The sequence below is a fragment of the Postia placenta genome (assembly GCF_002117355.1).
Source record: "Postia placenta MAD-698-R-SB12 unplaced genomic scaffold POSPLAscaffold_12, whole genome shotgun sequence".
NCBI classification, from domain to species: domain Eukaryota; kingdom Fungi; phylum Basidiomycota; class Agaricomycetes; order Polyporales; family Adustoporiaceae; genus Rhodonia; species Rhodonia placenta.
The window spans coordinates 1-15,878 of NW_020169843.1; the positions used below are offsets into that span (position 1 = coordinate 1).

General features: G+C 55.0%; 8 protein-coding genes across 8 annotated transcripts; 4 read left to right on the top strand and 4 right to left on the bottom strand.

Moving 5' to 3' along the window:
* Positions 1 to 69: 69 nt before the first annotated feature.
* On the bottom strand, positions 70 to 1,047 carry POSPLADRAFT_1108690 (hypothetical protein; the record flags this gene model as incomplete). The annotated part of the gene is made up of 4 exons (XM_024483337.1): positions 70 to 198; positions 256 to 676; positions 734 to 798; positions 856 to 1,047. Coding segments are annotated over 4 exons (807 nt in total), but the record flags the coding sequence as incomplete, so codon positions are not given.
* A 558-nt stretch (positions 1,048 to 1,605) lies between these two features.
* On the top strand, positions 1,606 to 3,094 carry POSPLADRAFT_1048507 (hypothetical protein; the record flags this gene model as incomplete). Its single annotated transcript, XM_024479534.1, has 5 exons — positions 1,606 to 1,842; positions 2,121 to 2,210; positions 2,234 to 2,356; positions 2,497 to 2,694; positions 2,747 to 3,094. 5 exons carry the CDS (start codon positions 1,606 to 1,608, stop codon positions 3,092 to 3,094), a joined length of 996 nt encoding a protein of 331 aa, XP_024335945.1.
* A 296-nt stretch (positions 3,095 to 3,390) lies between these two features.
* On the top strand, positions 3,391 to 5,163 carry POSPLADRAFT_1183813 (hypothetical protein; the record flags this gene model as incomplete). Its single annotated transcript, XM_024489030.1, has 5 exons — positions 3,391 to 3,573; positions 3,612 to 3,839; positions 3,938 to 4,074; positions 4,162 to 4,747; positions 4,813 to 5,163. The coding sequence occupies 4 exons, from the start codon at positions 3,391 to 3,393 to the stop codon at positions 4,718 to 4,720; spliced, it is 1,107 nt and encodes a 368-aa protein (XP_024335946.1). The 3' UTR covers positions 4,721 to 4,747; positions 4,813 to 5,163.
* Positions 5,164 to 5,685: 522 nt separating this feature from the next.
* Positions 5,686 to 7,026, bottom strand: POSPLADRAFT_1048509 (hypothetical protein; the record flags this gene model as incomplete). Its single annotated transcript, XM_024479535.1, has 5 exons — positions 5,686 to 5,878; positions 5,934 to 6,240; positions 6,370 to 6,449; positions 6,657 to 6,778; positions 6,925 to 7,026. The coding sequence occupies 5 exons, from the start codon at positions 7,024 to 7,026 to the stop codon at positions 5,686 to 5,688; spliced, it is 804 nt and encodes a 267-aa protein (XP_024335947.1).
* Positions 7,027 to 7,133: 107 nt separating this feature from the next.
* Positions 7,134 to 7,697, top strand: POSPLADRAFT_1150585 (hypothetical protein; the record flags this gene model as incomplete). Its single annotated transcript, XM_024486435.1, has 1 exon — positions 7,134 to 7,697. The coding sequence occupies one exon, from the start codon at positions 7,134 to 7,136 to the stop codon at positions 7,695 to 7,697; it is 564 nt and encodes a 187-aa protein (XP_024335948.1).
* A 588-nt stretch (positions 7,698 to 8,285) lies between these two features.
* POSPLADRAFT_1183816 (hypothetical protein) lies at positions 8,286 to 11,779 on the bottom strand (the record flags this gene model as incomplete). The annotated part of the gene is made up of 15 exons (XM_024489031.1): positions 8,286 to 8,788; positions 8,850 to 8,912; positions 8,966 to 9,176; positions 9,234 to 9,469; positions 9,532 to 9,609; positions 9,669 to 9,964; positions 10,021 to 10,380; positions 10,434 to 10,608; positions 10,673 to 10,791; positions 10,841 to 10,939; positions 10,990 to 11,198; positions 11,248 to 11,317; positions 11,367 to 11,530; positions 11,580 to 11,655; positions 11,717 to 11,779. The coding sequence occupies 15 exons, from the start codon at positions 11,777 to 11,779 to the stop codon at positions 8,383 to 8,385; spliced, it is 2,625 nt and encodes an 874-aa protein (XP_024335949.1). The 3' UTR covers positions 8,286 to 8,382.
* A 209-nt stretch (positions 11,780 to 11,988) lies between these two features.
* Positions 11,989 to 14,814, top strand: POSPLADRAFT_1048512 (hypothetical protein; the record flags this gene model as incomplete). The annotated part of the gene is made up of 10 exons (XM_024479536.1): positions 11,989 to 12,276; positions 12,333 to 12,503; positions 12,558 to 12,840; positions 12,892 to 13,006; positions 13,060 to 13,147; positions 13,195 to 13,295; positions 13,347 to 13,424; positions 13,475 to 13,770; positions 13,830 to 14,083; positions 14,158 to 14,814. 10 exons carry the CDS (start codon positions 11,989 to 11,991, stop codon positions 14,812 to 14,814), a joined length of 2,331 nt encoding a protein of 776 aa, XP_024335950.1.
* A 95-nt stretch (positions 14,815 to 14,909) lies between these two features.
* Positions 14,910 to 15,841, bottom strand: POSPLADRAFT_1150098 (hypothetical protein; the record flags this gene model as incomplete). Its single annotated transcript, XM_024486381.1, has 4 exons — positions 14,910 to 15,191; positions 15,256 to 15,352; positions 15,404 to 15,483; positions 15,542 to 15,841. The coding sequence occupies 4 exons, from the start codon at positions 15,839 to 15,841 to the stop codon at positions 14,910 to 14,912; spliced, it is 759 nt and encodes a 252-aa protein (XP_024335951.1).
* Between the last annotated feature and the right edge of the window lie 37 nt (positions 15,842 to 15,878).

Here is a 15,878-nt window from a genome sequence, read left to right on the forward strand (position 1 = left end):
CGCGACGGCGTCGAAGTAGAGCCTGCCGAGGTAGAAGCGCGCGTCGTGCTGCAGGCGCGCGGCGACGACGGGGTCGTGGGCGATGCAGGACGCGAGGCGCGCGGACAGCTGCGGGAGCGCGCCCCCGGAGTGTGCGAGGAGGACGCGCAGGCCGGGGTGGCGGTCGAGGACGCCGGCGAGGATGAGGCGCGTGACGGCCTACAACGACAGCGTTTTGAGACGACGGGCGCGCGGGGCGCGGGACGGTGCACTCACGATGGTGGTCTCGAACGGGAAGCCGAGCGCGAGCGGGAGGACGTGCCCGTTGTCCCTGCCGCCCCACTCCTTCCCGTCCACGCCGTAGTGCGGGTGGAGGAACACGACGAGGCCGGCGTGCTCGAGCGCGGCCCACACGGGCTCGAGCGCGTCGTCGTCGAGGCCGTTCCCGAGGCCGCGCGAGCCCATGATGACGCCCTTGAGATGCGGGAGGGCGGAGATCTGGTGCACCGTGTCGAGCAGGGACGCGGTGGTGACCTCTGGGACGAGCGGGAGGAGGCCGAAGCCGTACAGCTGCTTGAGCGGGCCCCCTGCGAGGGCGGGCGACGTCGAGCAGTACGTCTCGAGGTCGTCGTTGAGCTGGTGGGCGAGCTCATGTGCGGCGGGGGCGGACAGGAAGTCGAGCCATGGGTTCGCAGAGCTGCGGGGCGCGACGAGGGTCAGTCGCGATGAGGGCACGCAGGCGGGACGCAGTGACCTCACGATGGATATGTCTATTCCGTGTCTCTTCATGAAGTCGAGCTTGAGGCCCCTGTCCCAGTACTGTGCGCGCAGAAGACGGGTCACGCGGGATCACACCAGCAGGGCGAACGAGAATACCTGGGGGCCCATGGGGCGTCCACCGCTGGGCTCTGCATCGAGGATGAGGAGGCGCTCCTCGGACGCGCCGTCGGGGGTCGTGCGGGTGAAGACGCGGGGCACGGCAGATCGCGCGCGCAGGAAGGAGAGGTAGCGGGGCAGGTAGACGTGGGTGTGGACATCGACGAGCAGGCGTTGGGCGGGCGCGGCCATGGCTGGGGCTGTGATGCAGCGTTGCAGCGTCGTCACCAGCGCAGATCGAGATCGGCTTGGGACTCCTCCCGCGATGGGAGAGGAATGGCGCACGTGCATGCGCCTGCTCTCGACGCATCCGCCATCGCACTCTTCTTCGTCCGACGACACATGACGGCAATCCAGAACGTAGCCCACCGTCCGGGGGGTCATCGCACACCGCAAGGCATCGAAGCCCACCCTTATTTGTCGCATCCGCGCCAGCCCACGGGCCCGTAAGCACGACACAGCAGAAATGAACGTAACAAACAACGGGGCTGCTTCTCGGCGACCAAAGCTCTGTCTTGATATGGTCGCTCGTCGTCGTGTGCGGCCACACCGCATCTGCGCTCCCGCACATTCCCCATGCCCGTCGCCAATGGACAGTCTGAGTCTGCGCTGCGTGCACTGCAGGGCGAGGTAGAACCACTTTCTGGTGCTGCATGCTGTCAATCTCATCGGTGCTGCGCATCCGCCGTTGACTAGCTCCTAGCCGTGAGCACGACCCTCGCCAGGATCCAGCAGAGGTACACCGTGGCCATGTCCACGTCTGAAGAGCACACGAGTGAGTTGCAGGCGCGCATACGACATCTCGAGGCAGAGCGTGCGCGCACGTCTGCGGAGACGGAGAGACTGCGCGCAGAGAACCACGAACTGCGACACTTGCTCGAGATCAAGGGTCCGGACATTGTGCGGACCCTCGAGGCCCGCGATGCCGCGATGCAGAAATTGCATCGGGCTCAGAGATTTATCCAAGATCTGCTTGATGAGCGCAGGGTAAGCCCGATGTCATCATTGCCCGACGTCGTCGAGTCATACAGCGAATGAGCAGACCAGGTTGCAAGCCGATGGTGCAGCTGCAGCTGAAGGTTCAGGCCGCCACAGACCGGAAGCCGACTCCTCCGGCGACGATTCTTGGGATAAGGTGGAACCAGTAGAGCAGGACGCAGGTTCACGAATGACGGCCGCCGCCAAAGCAGCGCCAAGTAAAGCCGCCAACGCAACTCCTCTAGAGATCACTGCTGATCGGACCTCACTGAGTGAAAGTGCTTCAGGGTATAGACAGGGCGAAAGAACAGAGGCGGTTCACACTAAACAACCGGCACCACAGGCGCAGACGCGGGAAAACCGCGCTGCTGGCTCAAGTGCGTCTACCGCTCCGTTGCAGGATTCTGCTCTGGAGGGCTGGTACATTGAATATTCGAGACCCCCTGCAACGGCGGTCCTGACAACTACCACGTCTTTGACATACGCTGAATTGCAAGAACGTTTGCGACTTGACGATGAGACGGTGAGTGCGCCTCACGTGGATTATGACACAACATTGAATGTGGGGGTAGATGCTCTCTATCGAAAGGTACAGTTGGCTTGTGAGCACAGACTTGTAGTTATCGTGACCTTGGCTGTTCGCATAGCTTGGAAAACATGCAGACGCCCGGCATGCGTGTTCAAATCCACGGTGACTTGATGTTTTTGTGTCAACCTATAGTGTTGGAAGGCCCCGACTCGACATACCTCGTGGACTGGGGTGAAGAAGCAGTGAACGAAGGCACCGTGAAGTATCTCACGCAGAATGAGTGCAGACCAGTGAACACCGTCTTCCATGCTTTTGTGAACCCAAAGGCTCAGGTATGCATAGAGCTCCGCTCCACGACGCTAGGCAAACCATGTGACTTGCTAGGATGCCTGGTGGTATCTTGGAGCACACAAGTTGAGTCCCGCGGACACGCCCTCAGTATGGCACAAAATCATGTGGCAGAAAGGAGAGGCAAGTTGGCCCCTAGAGCTGCGTCGACCCAGCTCACCCGACCACTATACCCAGGAGCGCAAGGAATTAGCGTTGGTGCTGAGCGCGCGCTGGAAGGCCCCGCTGGGCATAAAGGACATTGCGCGGCGGATCCGCACGCACGAGCTCAAGCAGTGTTGCATCGAGCTTCGCAGCGATGGCTTGCGAGCAGAATCAGTCACGTTCACTGAGCGGGTGTTGAAAATGAAGTATCGCGTTCTGGACGAAGAGGAGGCTGGCTAGGTCGGACACAGTGGCTTTGTGTCCCATGTTCCTGTGGAATACGAGCCTTTGCATACAATTGACGTTCAGAGCAGAGCCATAATAATAGAGCGGCGGACAAGAGCTTATGTTGCCATTGACTACCGATTACGGACTGTTAGCCGTGGGGCGTTACGTAAGCCGGGTGTAAGACGCCTTGGATACGAAACAGAGCAAGAGTTGGATCAGGTTCTATACCGCCTCGACGATTCTGTAGTGTACGACCACCTCGGCTCTCTCCCCGCCGCCTTTCCCCCTTCTCCTCACCGTCTGCCACCATGCGCTGCTGCCCCTCCGCCGCGGGACGCGCCTTTACGCTCTTTACTCTCGCCATCCTTTCAGCACAGTCGTTCACGCTTGTCTACGCCCAGTCATCCTCTTCTGTATCGGCGCCGCCCATTTCTATCCCATCGGCTACCCCGCCCATCGCCCCCACCGACTCGGCGTCCGCCAGCGTCCCGGTCAGCAGCCCCGCCGATAGTGCTCCTGTTGTGTCCAGCACCAGCGCGCCCCCCTCGGACACCCCGGTCCCGTCTTCTTCTGTAACACCGTCAACCACCCAGGTTGCCACCTCGTCCAGTGCGGCGCCCTCCTCCGCACCGTCCTCTGCGCCCTCCGTCGCGTCGTCGTCCTCCGATGCACCGTCGTCGTCCTCTGTGATACCCTCTTCGACTTCTGCAAGCAGCTCGTCTGCGGTCGTCACCTCGTCCTCGGCCCCACCTTCGACGTATGTTGCGCGTTTGTCGAGTTGATGTGTTGTTGCTGACTCTTTTGAACAGCTCCTTGACCCCTTCGTCCACGCTTCCTGCCACGACCTCGTCCCAGAGCACGCTCATTGCTACTTCCATCAATGCACCCGTGCCGTATGCGCCGCCCGTTACGTCCACGAGCTACTACGATCCCTTGGGTCCCTCGTCGTCTGACTCGGGCATATCAACCGTGAGTGGTGTGGTAGGGGCAGAGTCAACCGGGTCTACTACTTCGAGTTCATCGAAGGGGTGCGTTCGTCCCTTGTGAGTGAATGCTGCTGGCACTGATAAACACATCAGCTTCTTCGCAAACAAGGCGGCCGTCGCCGGCGTGTTCACCGTTCTCGGGTTGCTAGGTGTAGGCGCCGTCCTCGCGGTCGTCCTGCGCATCGTCAGGCGCCGCAACCGCCAATACGACGACGAGGACACGACCTACTTTGGCGGGGGCATGAACGGCGGCGAGAAGTTCAACGATTCTGGAAACAACGCCGATGACAACGCCAGCATCAATGAACTTGTCACCAGTGCGGGACCGGGCTCATACCCCGACCGCGCCTCGCACTACGGCATGCCTGCCTTCGCGGACGACGCGCAACCCCGCGACTCGATCGTCGAGTACGCGAAGGGGACTGCGTATGCGGCCGCGAGGGCCCAGGCCGGCCCGTACCAGTACAGTGCCCAGGGCGGCGCGTACGGTGGAGACTTCACGAACGCCCACTACCAGGCCCCGGCCACCGCTGAGTACGGTGCCTATCCGGTGGCGGCTGACCCGTATAGCATCGCCCGTGCCGCAGCTGGCCAGCATGGCCAGCATCCGTACGCACACCCCGGTGACACGTACCTCGTGGATGCCCACTAAGCGTTGCGTTGGAGGTGACGATGCATGGTGCGTCAGGGGCGCTCTCATCGATGCGCCTTTCATCGCGCTGACCCGAGCATGACATGCTGCAGATACCCAAACATCGACCCTCCTTCCTGTACAACTAGCACCTGTCGGGAGCGAGCTGGTCTTGTTGTGTCTCCCTCTGAACTCCTCTTTCATCTCTGTGATATTTGGGCCGTGGGCCCACTGCGCTTTTATGTATTTTTCCTCGGGGTCGAACATTACAGACAGTGTGTAATGTGACTGAGCCGACGGTTCTTGTCCAATAGATGCCTTGGTGCCATCGCCTGCCCACGTCGCACACATCGAGTTGCGATTCCGTACATATTGCAGGCAATTCTTTTCCCCCCAATGATCCCTTATGTTCTCTAGTCGTCGGTGTGTTATGTCATGTTATCCTGGAAAGTCCTCTCCGTTCCACCACGCGCGAGTGATCGAACAACAGCTATAATGTACAACATCCAGGAAATGAAATGGCAGGTGAGGCAAAAATGAACTAAACATTCCAATTCAATCACCGAAGCGAATCGATATGACAAGATCAAACAAGGCGAAGGCCGTGAGTATGAAGCTGTGCATATAAATCAACGCGGTATGCACTTTATAAACGTCAGACTTCCAGTTGCACTAACTCCTTGAGGCGCTTCAGCTAATCTTTACCTGTCACACTGTGTCTTCAGGAGGACCCGCCAGGAGACTGCTTACCGTTCCTGCAGATGGCTAGACGAAGATGCTTGCCTGGTGCCGTTCGTGGACTGAACACTACCTCCGAGATTGGGGCTTGTCTGGTTCAGAATCTGTCCTGGAGTTGAACGAACTGAATTTCAAGCCCCGTGCAGTATATATGTTAACACTTCGCTATGCATCTTCTTTACCAAAGCTATGTCGGACCCAAGACACAGTGGTAATTGCCAACTGGAAACCGCCGTATCCTACCACTACTACTTTGTACCCCATGTGTCGATTACGTCTACCAGTGCCTGTGCCTCCTCGCTATGGTCAAACTTCTTTGTCCTCTGGTTCCATGATGTATGGACATCAATGAAGCGAAGTGGCTCGCGAATACCGGCCTTCACAAATCCCTGGCAGTCCTTCAGGCCCACTACGTTGGCGGCATCACATCCACCCTTCGTCCTTATATGCAAGCAAGGGTGAATGATAAAAGCACCGAAAATTAGCGGATACTCACCTGCCGTAATCATCCGTAGCTTTCTCGTGAGGAATCTCTCCACGTTCCAGGGCCTGTTTGAACGAACCCTTTTGGAAGTTGGCTCCTTCCATCCACTCCGTCTCTAGAACAAAACCATTGGTCGGTGCCTTGGATCGTTTGACAGTTCCTTTCAAGAAGGAGAATTTGCCCATCGGAAGTCCAGCATCTACTTCTGCGCGAAGGTAGTCGTCCATCAACTTCTGGTACTGGCCATCTTTCTCATAGACCTTCCAAGCACGACCGTCAACCTTCCAGATTCCCAATGCCTCACGACTCGCTTTCCTATCTTTCCATAGCAAAGTCTTTTGAACTAGTTGGGTTCCTTGGTGATATGTGAACACAACGTCCTGAGACATTGCAGCTGAGGAGTGTTTAATGTCAGGCCAGCATGTGCGGTAGGGAAATGTTAACTTACGGTGCTTAGGGAGGTGGAGATAGTGACCACGAACGCCGGGGCCGGTGAACGACCCGCGCGTATATATTCGTGTGCGGCACCTGTTCATATTGATGTGATAACTGCATATTTGCGATACCATTGTCAGTTTTGACATAACCGTAATTCCATTAGACGCAGCCGTACACATGATATGAAGGTTCAAACGTTCACTAATCGAACGACGGCCGGGACACCAAACCCTCGCGGAGCATCGAATGTCATTCAATCACGCAGCAGGACCCGTGGTCTCATCAGGTGCCACGGACATGAGAATCCACTTGCGCCCGTCACGGGTGTACACTGGGTAGACCGTTCCAAAGACCTTGTCCGCCATAACATGCTTCTGCAACTCCATCCTGCGAGGGGAGTGAGCCTTCTGCGAGAATGACTGCGAAAATTATTGTGAAAGATGGAGGCGTACATATCATCGAACTCCTCGTGGTTGAAGGGGGTAACGGCTTTGCGAAAGAATTGAGTGTGCTACATGGGTTGCCAGTCGTGAGGAACGTTCCCAAGAAAGAGGTGGATACATACCGCTAGGCTACGTTCTTTATGCTTGAGCACCTCGAATCCGCCAAACCGACTGTCCTGAGAGACGACTTCAAAATCGTCGTGATCAGGGTGCTCCAGATTCATTGCGTCCAGTGCTTGTGGTCGAAGACTGAAGCTTGTGCCGCGGAGTCTCAATGATGTCGGTTATATACATACTACGTTGGCGCTCCAATGCATATTCATTCTTGGTCATGGGCAAGCGCGACAAGACGACATCTCAGCCAGCCGTCTCACTCGTCCTTCCTCCGTCGATATACCTCGGCCCGTGTTCAGCAGCCTCATCCAAAACATTTCTAACAGCAAACTCGGTATCGCATGTCCTGAGTGTCGGGGCTAGTCCATCGGCGAAGGTCGATGGCGTGACCTACCACCGTATCTCCCTCAGCGACTCTCCGTCGTCGTCCATCACGAAAGTCTGCGATTCAGCCTGCACGATCATTGACGCTGCCCTTAAATCTAACAATGGTGCAGGGAAGATCCTCATCCATTGCTCGGCAGGGATATCACGCTCTCCGATGGTCGTCGCGGCGTATCTCATGAAGCGGCGCGACATGTCCCTTAAGGCCGCGCTGAAGCAGATCTTGCAAGTCCGGCCGCAGGTCTCGCCCAATCCGGGCTTTTTGCAGCAGCTTAAAGAGCTAGAGATGGAGTTATTCGGAGTCGTGTCACTGGATGTGGACGAGCTTCCGAAGCGGGAAAAGGACCGCCTGGCGCTGTTTGAGGATGCGAAGGACACCGCAGCTATTGGCGGCTAATGCATGGTGCGAGAGTGGGTTCCATTCGAGAATCCTACCCAGTACGCGTTGAGACTTGTCGTGTAACAGTATATTTGATAGTTTACATCTAGAATGCATGTATCCATATGTCGATCGAGTATCTCGCCATTCTTCTGGTATACCGTACCTGGTATGTGCACACATAAGAGTCGTTACGTTACGGCAACCTGAATTACTGGGATATAGCAAGCTGGACAATATAAGGTCATATTGTTGCTTCAGAGACACCGGTCATGTATGTCATAACAGTATGTGGCTGATCTTACGCTCTCATTGTCCACTTGCTACTTGCAAGTCACAACAAGGCCAGATAGCTGCAACGTAGTACGTCGAGCTATTCGCCGTTGGCTTAATGTATTCGTGGGTCGAACACTACAAAGAGTTTATAATGTGACCGAGCAGACGCTTAGACTCGTCCAGTGTGCCATCGCCTGTCCACGCCACCCGCATGCACGCCACATTTCATGCATGTCGCGCGTAGTGATTTCGCTTATCTCTCCATGTTCTAGTCATCGGTGTGTTCATTATGTTGAACTGGAAAGGTCGCTCCCGGTCCCCCGTACTTGATTAAATAAAAACCAAGTGCATAAAGTCAGTCTCATAGTGTACAACATCCGCAAAATAAGATAGCAGGTGAGGCATGGCATGGGATAAACGCTCCAAATCAGCCGCCGAAGCGCGCACTCATGGAAAAGTTGTTCGCCAAGGAGCTGGGCAGAGCAGGAAGGCTCATGTCCCGAAGGCTCATATCCCGCAGCGGTTCGAGGTCCTTCATGATCATACTCAAGCGGCCCATACCGAGGCGGTCCTTCAGGCCTTTACCCTCCGTCATGCCGTCCTCCGAGCTGTCGTTGAAGCCCTTCTCCGCCTGGCCCCAGTCGCTCCTTTGCGCTAGATATGGCCTGAGAAGCGAGGACTCGATGCGTCCCAGGTACCCCTCGGTAATGTACGACCGCAGAATGTCAGGCCTGACGAGGAATACGTTGCCGAGTTGGCGGATGAACTCAAATCGTTCATGGAGGGAGGGTATCGAGAACGTGCCGATCGTATCTTGGTAGGACTTGATGTCTCTGAGTGAAGTGAGAAGGCCATGGGTGGGTGCACACATACATCAGTAGAGCATACACTCACTTTGCGAGCATCAGACCTCCAGTCGCACTGACGGGGAATTTCTTAAGGTGGTCAAGAAGAAGGCTATACGACGTCCAGTAAATCAGTAGGTCATAAGCTCACACAAACCTGCGCACCTGTGGAAAGCGACGCCAATCTCGGACAGGAAAACCTCCAGGTTCTTCCCGCTCAGATTGGCCTTCGCGGCATCCCGGACTTTTTCGAGCATCTCGCAACAGGCCATGCACGGCTCTGTGTTTACCCGGGCGAACGAGAGATCGTCATTACGCGGCTTGAAATCGTTCTTTTTCTGCTTCGCTAGTTGCGTAGAGAGCCAATTGAGAATCACTGTTTCGATGTCAGCCAATACATCCAAAGCAGTACAAGGGTCAAGAGACTACACACCATCTGCCATCCGCTGCATGAAGTGGTTGGCAGCACCCTCGATACGGCTAACAGACTGGTTGTTGAACACGACCATTTCTCGACGCACGGTTACAGAGCTGCTAGCTAAGGGCAGGAGCGCCATGTTCACATAATGTTGCCATAGATGACAGATGAGGTCGACTTCGTGTAGTATTGTGAGTGCTTGCAGGGATGGTTCGGACCTGGTGTCCGCAGCTTCCAGACGCGCATTAGCACTAAAGACAGGGACATACTGTCAGTTCCTTATTGTCTGGCACATGGTAAGCAAGTTGCATACGTCTCCAACGCAGTCTCCACATACGCGCTCCCGATTGCAGCAGCGAGAACCCTGAGCAAAGCAAAGGAGTGCTTGGGACTAGCAATATCGCGTGAGCAATGTCATAACTAGCATGCAAACAGAAGTTAGCCGCGTACACATCGGTAGCGGGACTCATCTCCACACATCGACCGATAGCCTCCGCATGCCACTTCAGCATCTTCTCGGCGACCTGCACGCTGACCTGACCGTCTTCCTCGCGCAGAGGTTCTTCCTCGACCTTGTTTTGATTGCGGTCCCCGCCCGATCCGAAACCACCAAACCGCATAAGCGCCGCTGCCGCTTGCGCAGAAGTCGTGGATGTGCCTGACTGGGACGTCGTCGCCGCAGTGGCGCTCAGCTGGTTGACCACACGATCAAACATTGACGATTTCCCCCCTTTATTGATGCGTTCCTGCCGCCGCTTATGAGCACCCACAATGAACAGCGAGGCAGAAACGAAGAACTTACATGGAAGCGTGTATAGAGGGACAGGTAGCGTGCATACAGCTCGCTGAGGCTCTTGCTCTCCCGGTCGAGGTACCTTTGGCCCTCTGTATATGGCACGAAAAGCTCCTCCATAGCGGTCTCGAGCATAGTGCTCACTGTGGCCGCCGTAGTCGAGACAGCTGATGTTGATGCTGAGTTCAAGGTCAAGTTGAAGTCGCTCATGTCGGACGGCGACCGCGGGATTACGGATGACACCTCGTATGCCTTCAGATCCTCTACAAGTAACGATGTTTGCTGATGGACTAGCTGGAGCATACGCAGGAAGGCGAGATCGGATTGTGTGGCAGCTCGGTTCACGAGCTGCTCCATGTATTGCTGGATCTACATATACTGATTAGTAAAATGCCGTATGAATATTACATCGAAGCACATACAGGCTGAGCGAAAATGCGCTGTAGGAAGACTTGCATAACAAAGGGCGGATTGGGAAAGACTGCCTGCACAATTTGCGCTTCCTGTCCAACAGTCGCGCGGATCTCTTGGAAGAGTTCGTGCAGACCAGACTCGGTATTTGGTGGAGGGACGTCGGGGTTGGGAAGGGTGTACCATCTGTTAGAATAAGACATTGTGGTCATCATCGGCGGCTTTACATGTAACTGTTAGGAGGACAGACAATTGTTCTTCCATCTGGCCAGTCTCTCGAACACGGTTGATGAAGAAGTCATGTTGATTTACATAGACCTGGACGCATGAAGCACCTCCGTTAAAGTCAAGCAGCGTTTGTGCACAATGCTACGCCCAAAGGTGAGGAAGGCTCTGAGTGACGAAGAGGGCTACTAACATGCATCGACTTTGGGTCGCCTTTGCGATACGCTCTGTCGAATAGATGGAGCATGTCCTTCTCGAACTTCTCACAATATCTGTCGATGTTCTCTCTCGTCTGGCAGAATATCAACGTGATTCCGAGATGAGTTGTGAATCTCTGCCAACCTTGTCGGCGTGTGGTAGGTCGACCTCCTTTGCGACGATATTTAGTCGCCTCAGGAGGATTGCGACCTTGCGCCTGCCCTCTTTGCCTTCTTTCTTGAGTGCTTCAAGACGGGTGGTATCGTCTCGTGCGAATTGATTATAGAAGTCAATGAGGTCATATGCTGCCTGTGCTCGCTGACGTTGTTGATGGACCGATTCCAATTGTTCACCTGTAACACGGTTACCGAGGACACTCTATGAAGCGGTACGCGCTCCTACCAATTCGAATCGCCGTGCGTCCGACTTCCGTCATCTTCGTCTCCATACCGGAGAAAGATTGTCCAACTGACTGCAATGCAGGGATGAGCTGAGACAACACAGTATAGGCGTAGACTCACTTCGAATCCCCTATTGAGCTCGGCCATCTTCTTGGTGTATTCCCGCTCAGTGGTCCGGACAATCTTCTCCATCTTCTCTGATTTCTCCTGTACATCCTTGCGCACTGCGATCAGCTTGTCGACTGCAGCTTCGAATGTACGGATGAATGGTTTCGGATCGAATGCTAATATGCGGGGTCAGCGCGATGGTGAAGGCCTTGGTGTTGTACGCACGCCCCGGGTCGGCCTTGGATTGCGCAATGAGCTTCTCTGAAATAGTGCCTACAAAGTCCTTCACGTCGAACTTGCCCTGCAGTCCCCGACATTGATAGTTATGCGCCGCGTTCGTGGACACCGTCACTGTCTCTCACCTCGAAGGCCTCTAGCTGTAGATGCTCTTGGACACGAGGATCTAGCGAGTGTGCAAGAGCCATAGTGGGGCACGGACCTCCGGGACAAGTCCAGGAGTAATCTCAAATAGGTCGTAATTATTGGCGGAAACACAGCCTGTGGTCGCCGCCGGCGACTTGGGCAATGAGCCGGCCAATTTCGCGGTGTCTTCGATCGTCCCTCACGTGGCATGCTTTGATGGCCGGGAAAGCCAAATGTTTTCGAGCAGGAAGAAGTCGAGCGACGTCTAACGATGGAGGACGCTCACCAGCTCAGGTCTCTCCTTCAGCTCCAGCTTGCCTCTGACCCGTCTGCTGTCCTCCATCTCCCATATGTGCTCGAGACAATTACTCCGGAGCACTTCCTTCCTTCTCCCCACACTCAGAAATGGACCACTCGCGTCAACTCGCTACTTCATTCCAAGGACGCGGGAGCACGCTGGAGCGGACTATGCCTGGCTCTCAGGACCTCAATGTACTCTAAGAGTCTTATGATGGAATGCGCACAAGGTTGGGTTGGCGTTGCACTACCTCTGCTCTCAGTCCGTGTATCTATCTCGCAATGCAGCTCTGATTCTCATGAGGATTTCTCATGAAGAAAGATGAACCTGTGCCTATTTTAAAGGCGGCTATAAGGCTTCTCAGACATATATTCTCCAGTGCTCTGGATGTCGCCGAGTTTCAACGCCTACTTTGTACGCCCAATGTGCCAAAGGCCAGTGCCGCCTTGATTTCGATTGCAGAAAAGCACAGAGAGCAAGAGCTCAAGGTGAGGATTATTATCGCGGATATATTGTCATTCCTACTTGACAGACGTGCATAGACTTTGGCCTTTGCTACACTCACTCACCTTGTTTCGCTCTATCCGACACTGCACCGCAGTCTGCAGACATCCTTGACATCCCTTTCACTAAAATATCTCAACGGCTCGTCCCCAAGACCCATGCCTATTCCGCTGGCGAATTCTGCTTCACGATTGTACTCCGTCTTGCACGTCACAGGAGGAAAAGTCGGTGCAGGCAATCTGTGGCGCAAATCACTTGACGAGACATTAGCGTTCGCATGGGGTGCCTTCTGGCATTTGACAAGAACGCACCCATCGCCCGGTATGTATTGCTCACTCGTTAGCGACAGCACGAGACTTAGCCTCCTCGCAGACCGTAAAGCCCCTGTACAGCAACCTGCAGGATCAACAGACGATCCGCTCGTCTCGATACCTCTCAGCCTTGATCGGTTACGTGCCGCAATAAACATAATATGTGATCACTTATGGTATGTAGTTTCTGAGTGCCCTCACGCCACGACTCGATTAACGAAAGTCGCAGCGCCTTGACGTCCCGGCCCGTGCAGGTCCCAGTGGGTCCCCTTGTTCAGCTATGCCTAGCTATGCTGCGCTGCATCCCAGATGAAAAGGTATTGTTCTCGCATCTCTTTTGAAGTCTGTTAACGCAGATCGGTAGATTGAAGGACACATCGACTCGACTATGCGTGCTATGGAAATGTCCGTCATCCCTAAAATATGGTCATTAGGATGTACCCTTCTTCAGAACTTATCAAAAAGGTAATGTAGTCACTTATGGCTTATCGTGCGATGTATACTCACGGTCCGTAGCGTGCGCCTTCATATTACGCCGCACGTCCCCCAACTTGCATCGCATGTTGCGTATCACCTCGAGCAGCAGCGCGCACCGTAAGCGGACACCGTCTTAATAGCCATTCACGTCACTGAGTTGTAATTAGGTTGCAGCGTCTCCCATTCCTCCGTGCGATAGCGTCGTTGCTACAATACTGTCCCTACTTGCATGACATGACCCTCTCCTCGCGCTTGGCACGAGCCGTCCTGCCATCGTTAACCGTGCTCTTGACAACACAATCGCAGACGCAAATGGATGCGGATCCCGCGTCAGCGAAGGGCAAGAATAAAAGAAGCAGGAAGAGAGCCCGTGGGTATGAAGGGGATGAGGTCTTCAAAAATAATGCAGAAATCATGTGTCCGACAGTGGAGACTGGGGAGGTCCTACTGGCTGCATTGGACGGTAAGAATGATCCTCGTATCATCTTGTCACCGAGGCTGACTCCCTCGTGCCGCCCACAGCCCTGAAATCGCTGCTGCGGAACGCGCAGCTAACCCCTGCTATCCATTCGATCGCTGCCCGCGTCCTTCTGTCCATCCACCTATCCTTGCCGTTGATCCAGCCTGGAGTAGTTTCACCCGATGCATCGCTACATGGAAGGCTGTCCACGCGGGTACGCGATGTCTGCGCCGAGATTGCCACCGGAACAAGTAGCACTATGAGCAAAAGCCTCCCGCTGATCATCGGCACTATGGGCCCCTCGAATCTCAATGCGGTGAGTGCAACTCGCCGGCTCCTTGTAATCTATTCTTGCACGAGTACGTGCTCACTAAACTGTTTTTGGCACAGTCTAGCACAGACGTCGCGCGTGGCGTCGATTTGCTCCTGCACCCACGCGTACCACCGCTAGTGCGGCCACTCCCGCATGTAGAGACGCTCGCGTTGTTCCGCGAAGAAGAGGGCGACGAAGAGGCTATGACACGCGGGTCAATGGGCGTGCGCACCCTATATGACAGCTTGCCGGCACCAGAGGCACTGGATCCCGCGAATGCAGGATCCGCCGCGCTGACATCCACGCCCGTCGATAGGAGTCATCCTGCCGAATTTACATCTGCGAACGTGTCGGCGCCTGCAGTGTCATCCTTCCCGATGTCATCGACCCAGCACCCAGGGTACGGCGCCGAAGCAAATCCGATCTCATCAGCCCCAGCAGACAGCGTTCCTGCTGTCGCACAGGCTTCGGAAACCACCGTCTCGGGCCATCGCGTCGAGAAGTTGCCAGTGTCCTCGTTGCTGCAGGCTAATGTACCCCCACCCATGCCAGTATCCGTAAGTGGTACGTCTCAGCACCCAACGCCCACCTCGAGATCGGTGGTTTCAGCCCCTTCCGCACCGACATCATCATCGGCTCCCGCCCGCCCGTCGATAAGACCCACGCCTTTGGACCAGGACGATGAAGACGAGCCCATGCCTACAATAGATATGGACTCCGATTCTGACGGATAATATACACAGGCGTATATGGTTAGAATACTCAGATTTTTCGAATACAATAATCCGCGCCGTCACCGGCGCCACAGGCGATTAAAGCCCATTCCTTTCTAAGTCTTTACCCGCTTCCGACGCTGCTCGCTGCGGTCTACCGTCATGCTCTCGTCGTCTGACTCGGGTGTAGCTCGATCATGTGCGGGCTGTGTAATGGTGGGAAGCTGGGGATGCACACAACAAATGTTAAAATAGTTACAGGTCCGAAAACAGAAATAATGTACCTGCTTCAGGAACCCTATCGCAACGCAGTTGTCGGGATCGATGGATTTGGCACGCTCGAAGTGGCTCTGTGCAATTGCTAAGAGGCCCATGTCCCAAGTATGGCCTGGAAATGGCTGTAAGGCACTGTAGCCGCAATAAATTTCAATTCTATCATAGTGGCGTACCCTCGATTGAAACTTCTGGATTGGGCTTCGGTTGAGCTAGATATACTGCCAACAGGCCAGCGTAGACATGCAAGACGGGATTGTCCTGGAATGGAAAAGTAGGCAGATTTCTATTGGGGACCATGAGTCCAGCTTGCACAGCAGGTCGGAGTATCACTAACAAGTCCAATTCATCTAAAGCTTCCCTGTGCATTCCCGCGCGTATGAGCCTTAACGTTAGCTCCTTGAGAATCAGTTCGCGCTTGGAACACGCCGAGTCAGTGCATAGAATTATGATCCACCGAGTAAGGGGCAAAAACCTCGTCAAGATGCTGCCTCATTGCAATGCGAAGAAAATTTATCTTCTCCTCATCTGAATCGGCGTCGTCCGGTGGTGCATCCTCCCCAAGTAGGCCGACAGCTGTCGTCCACATATCCCGCCAGTGAATTTCTTTACATCGTATCAAGATCGCCCACGCTCGCCGAGCGCGTTCAAGGTCATTGCGCAGCAAAGACAACTGTAGGATATCGAAAAGGCGGCGAATGTGCACCTTCCGCGCAGATCTTGGCTGCTTCGAGTCTAGCGATGCGAAGAGGAAAGAATGTTCAACGGACGACATGCACCATAGCAATGGATACTGTAAGCTTAGAACAAAT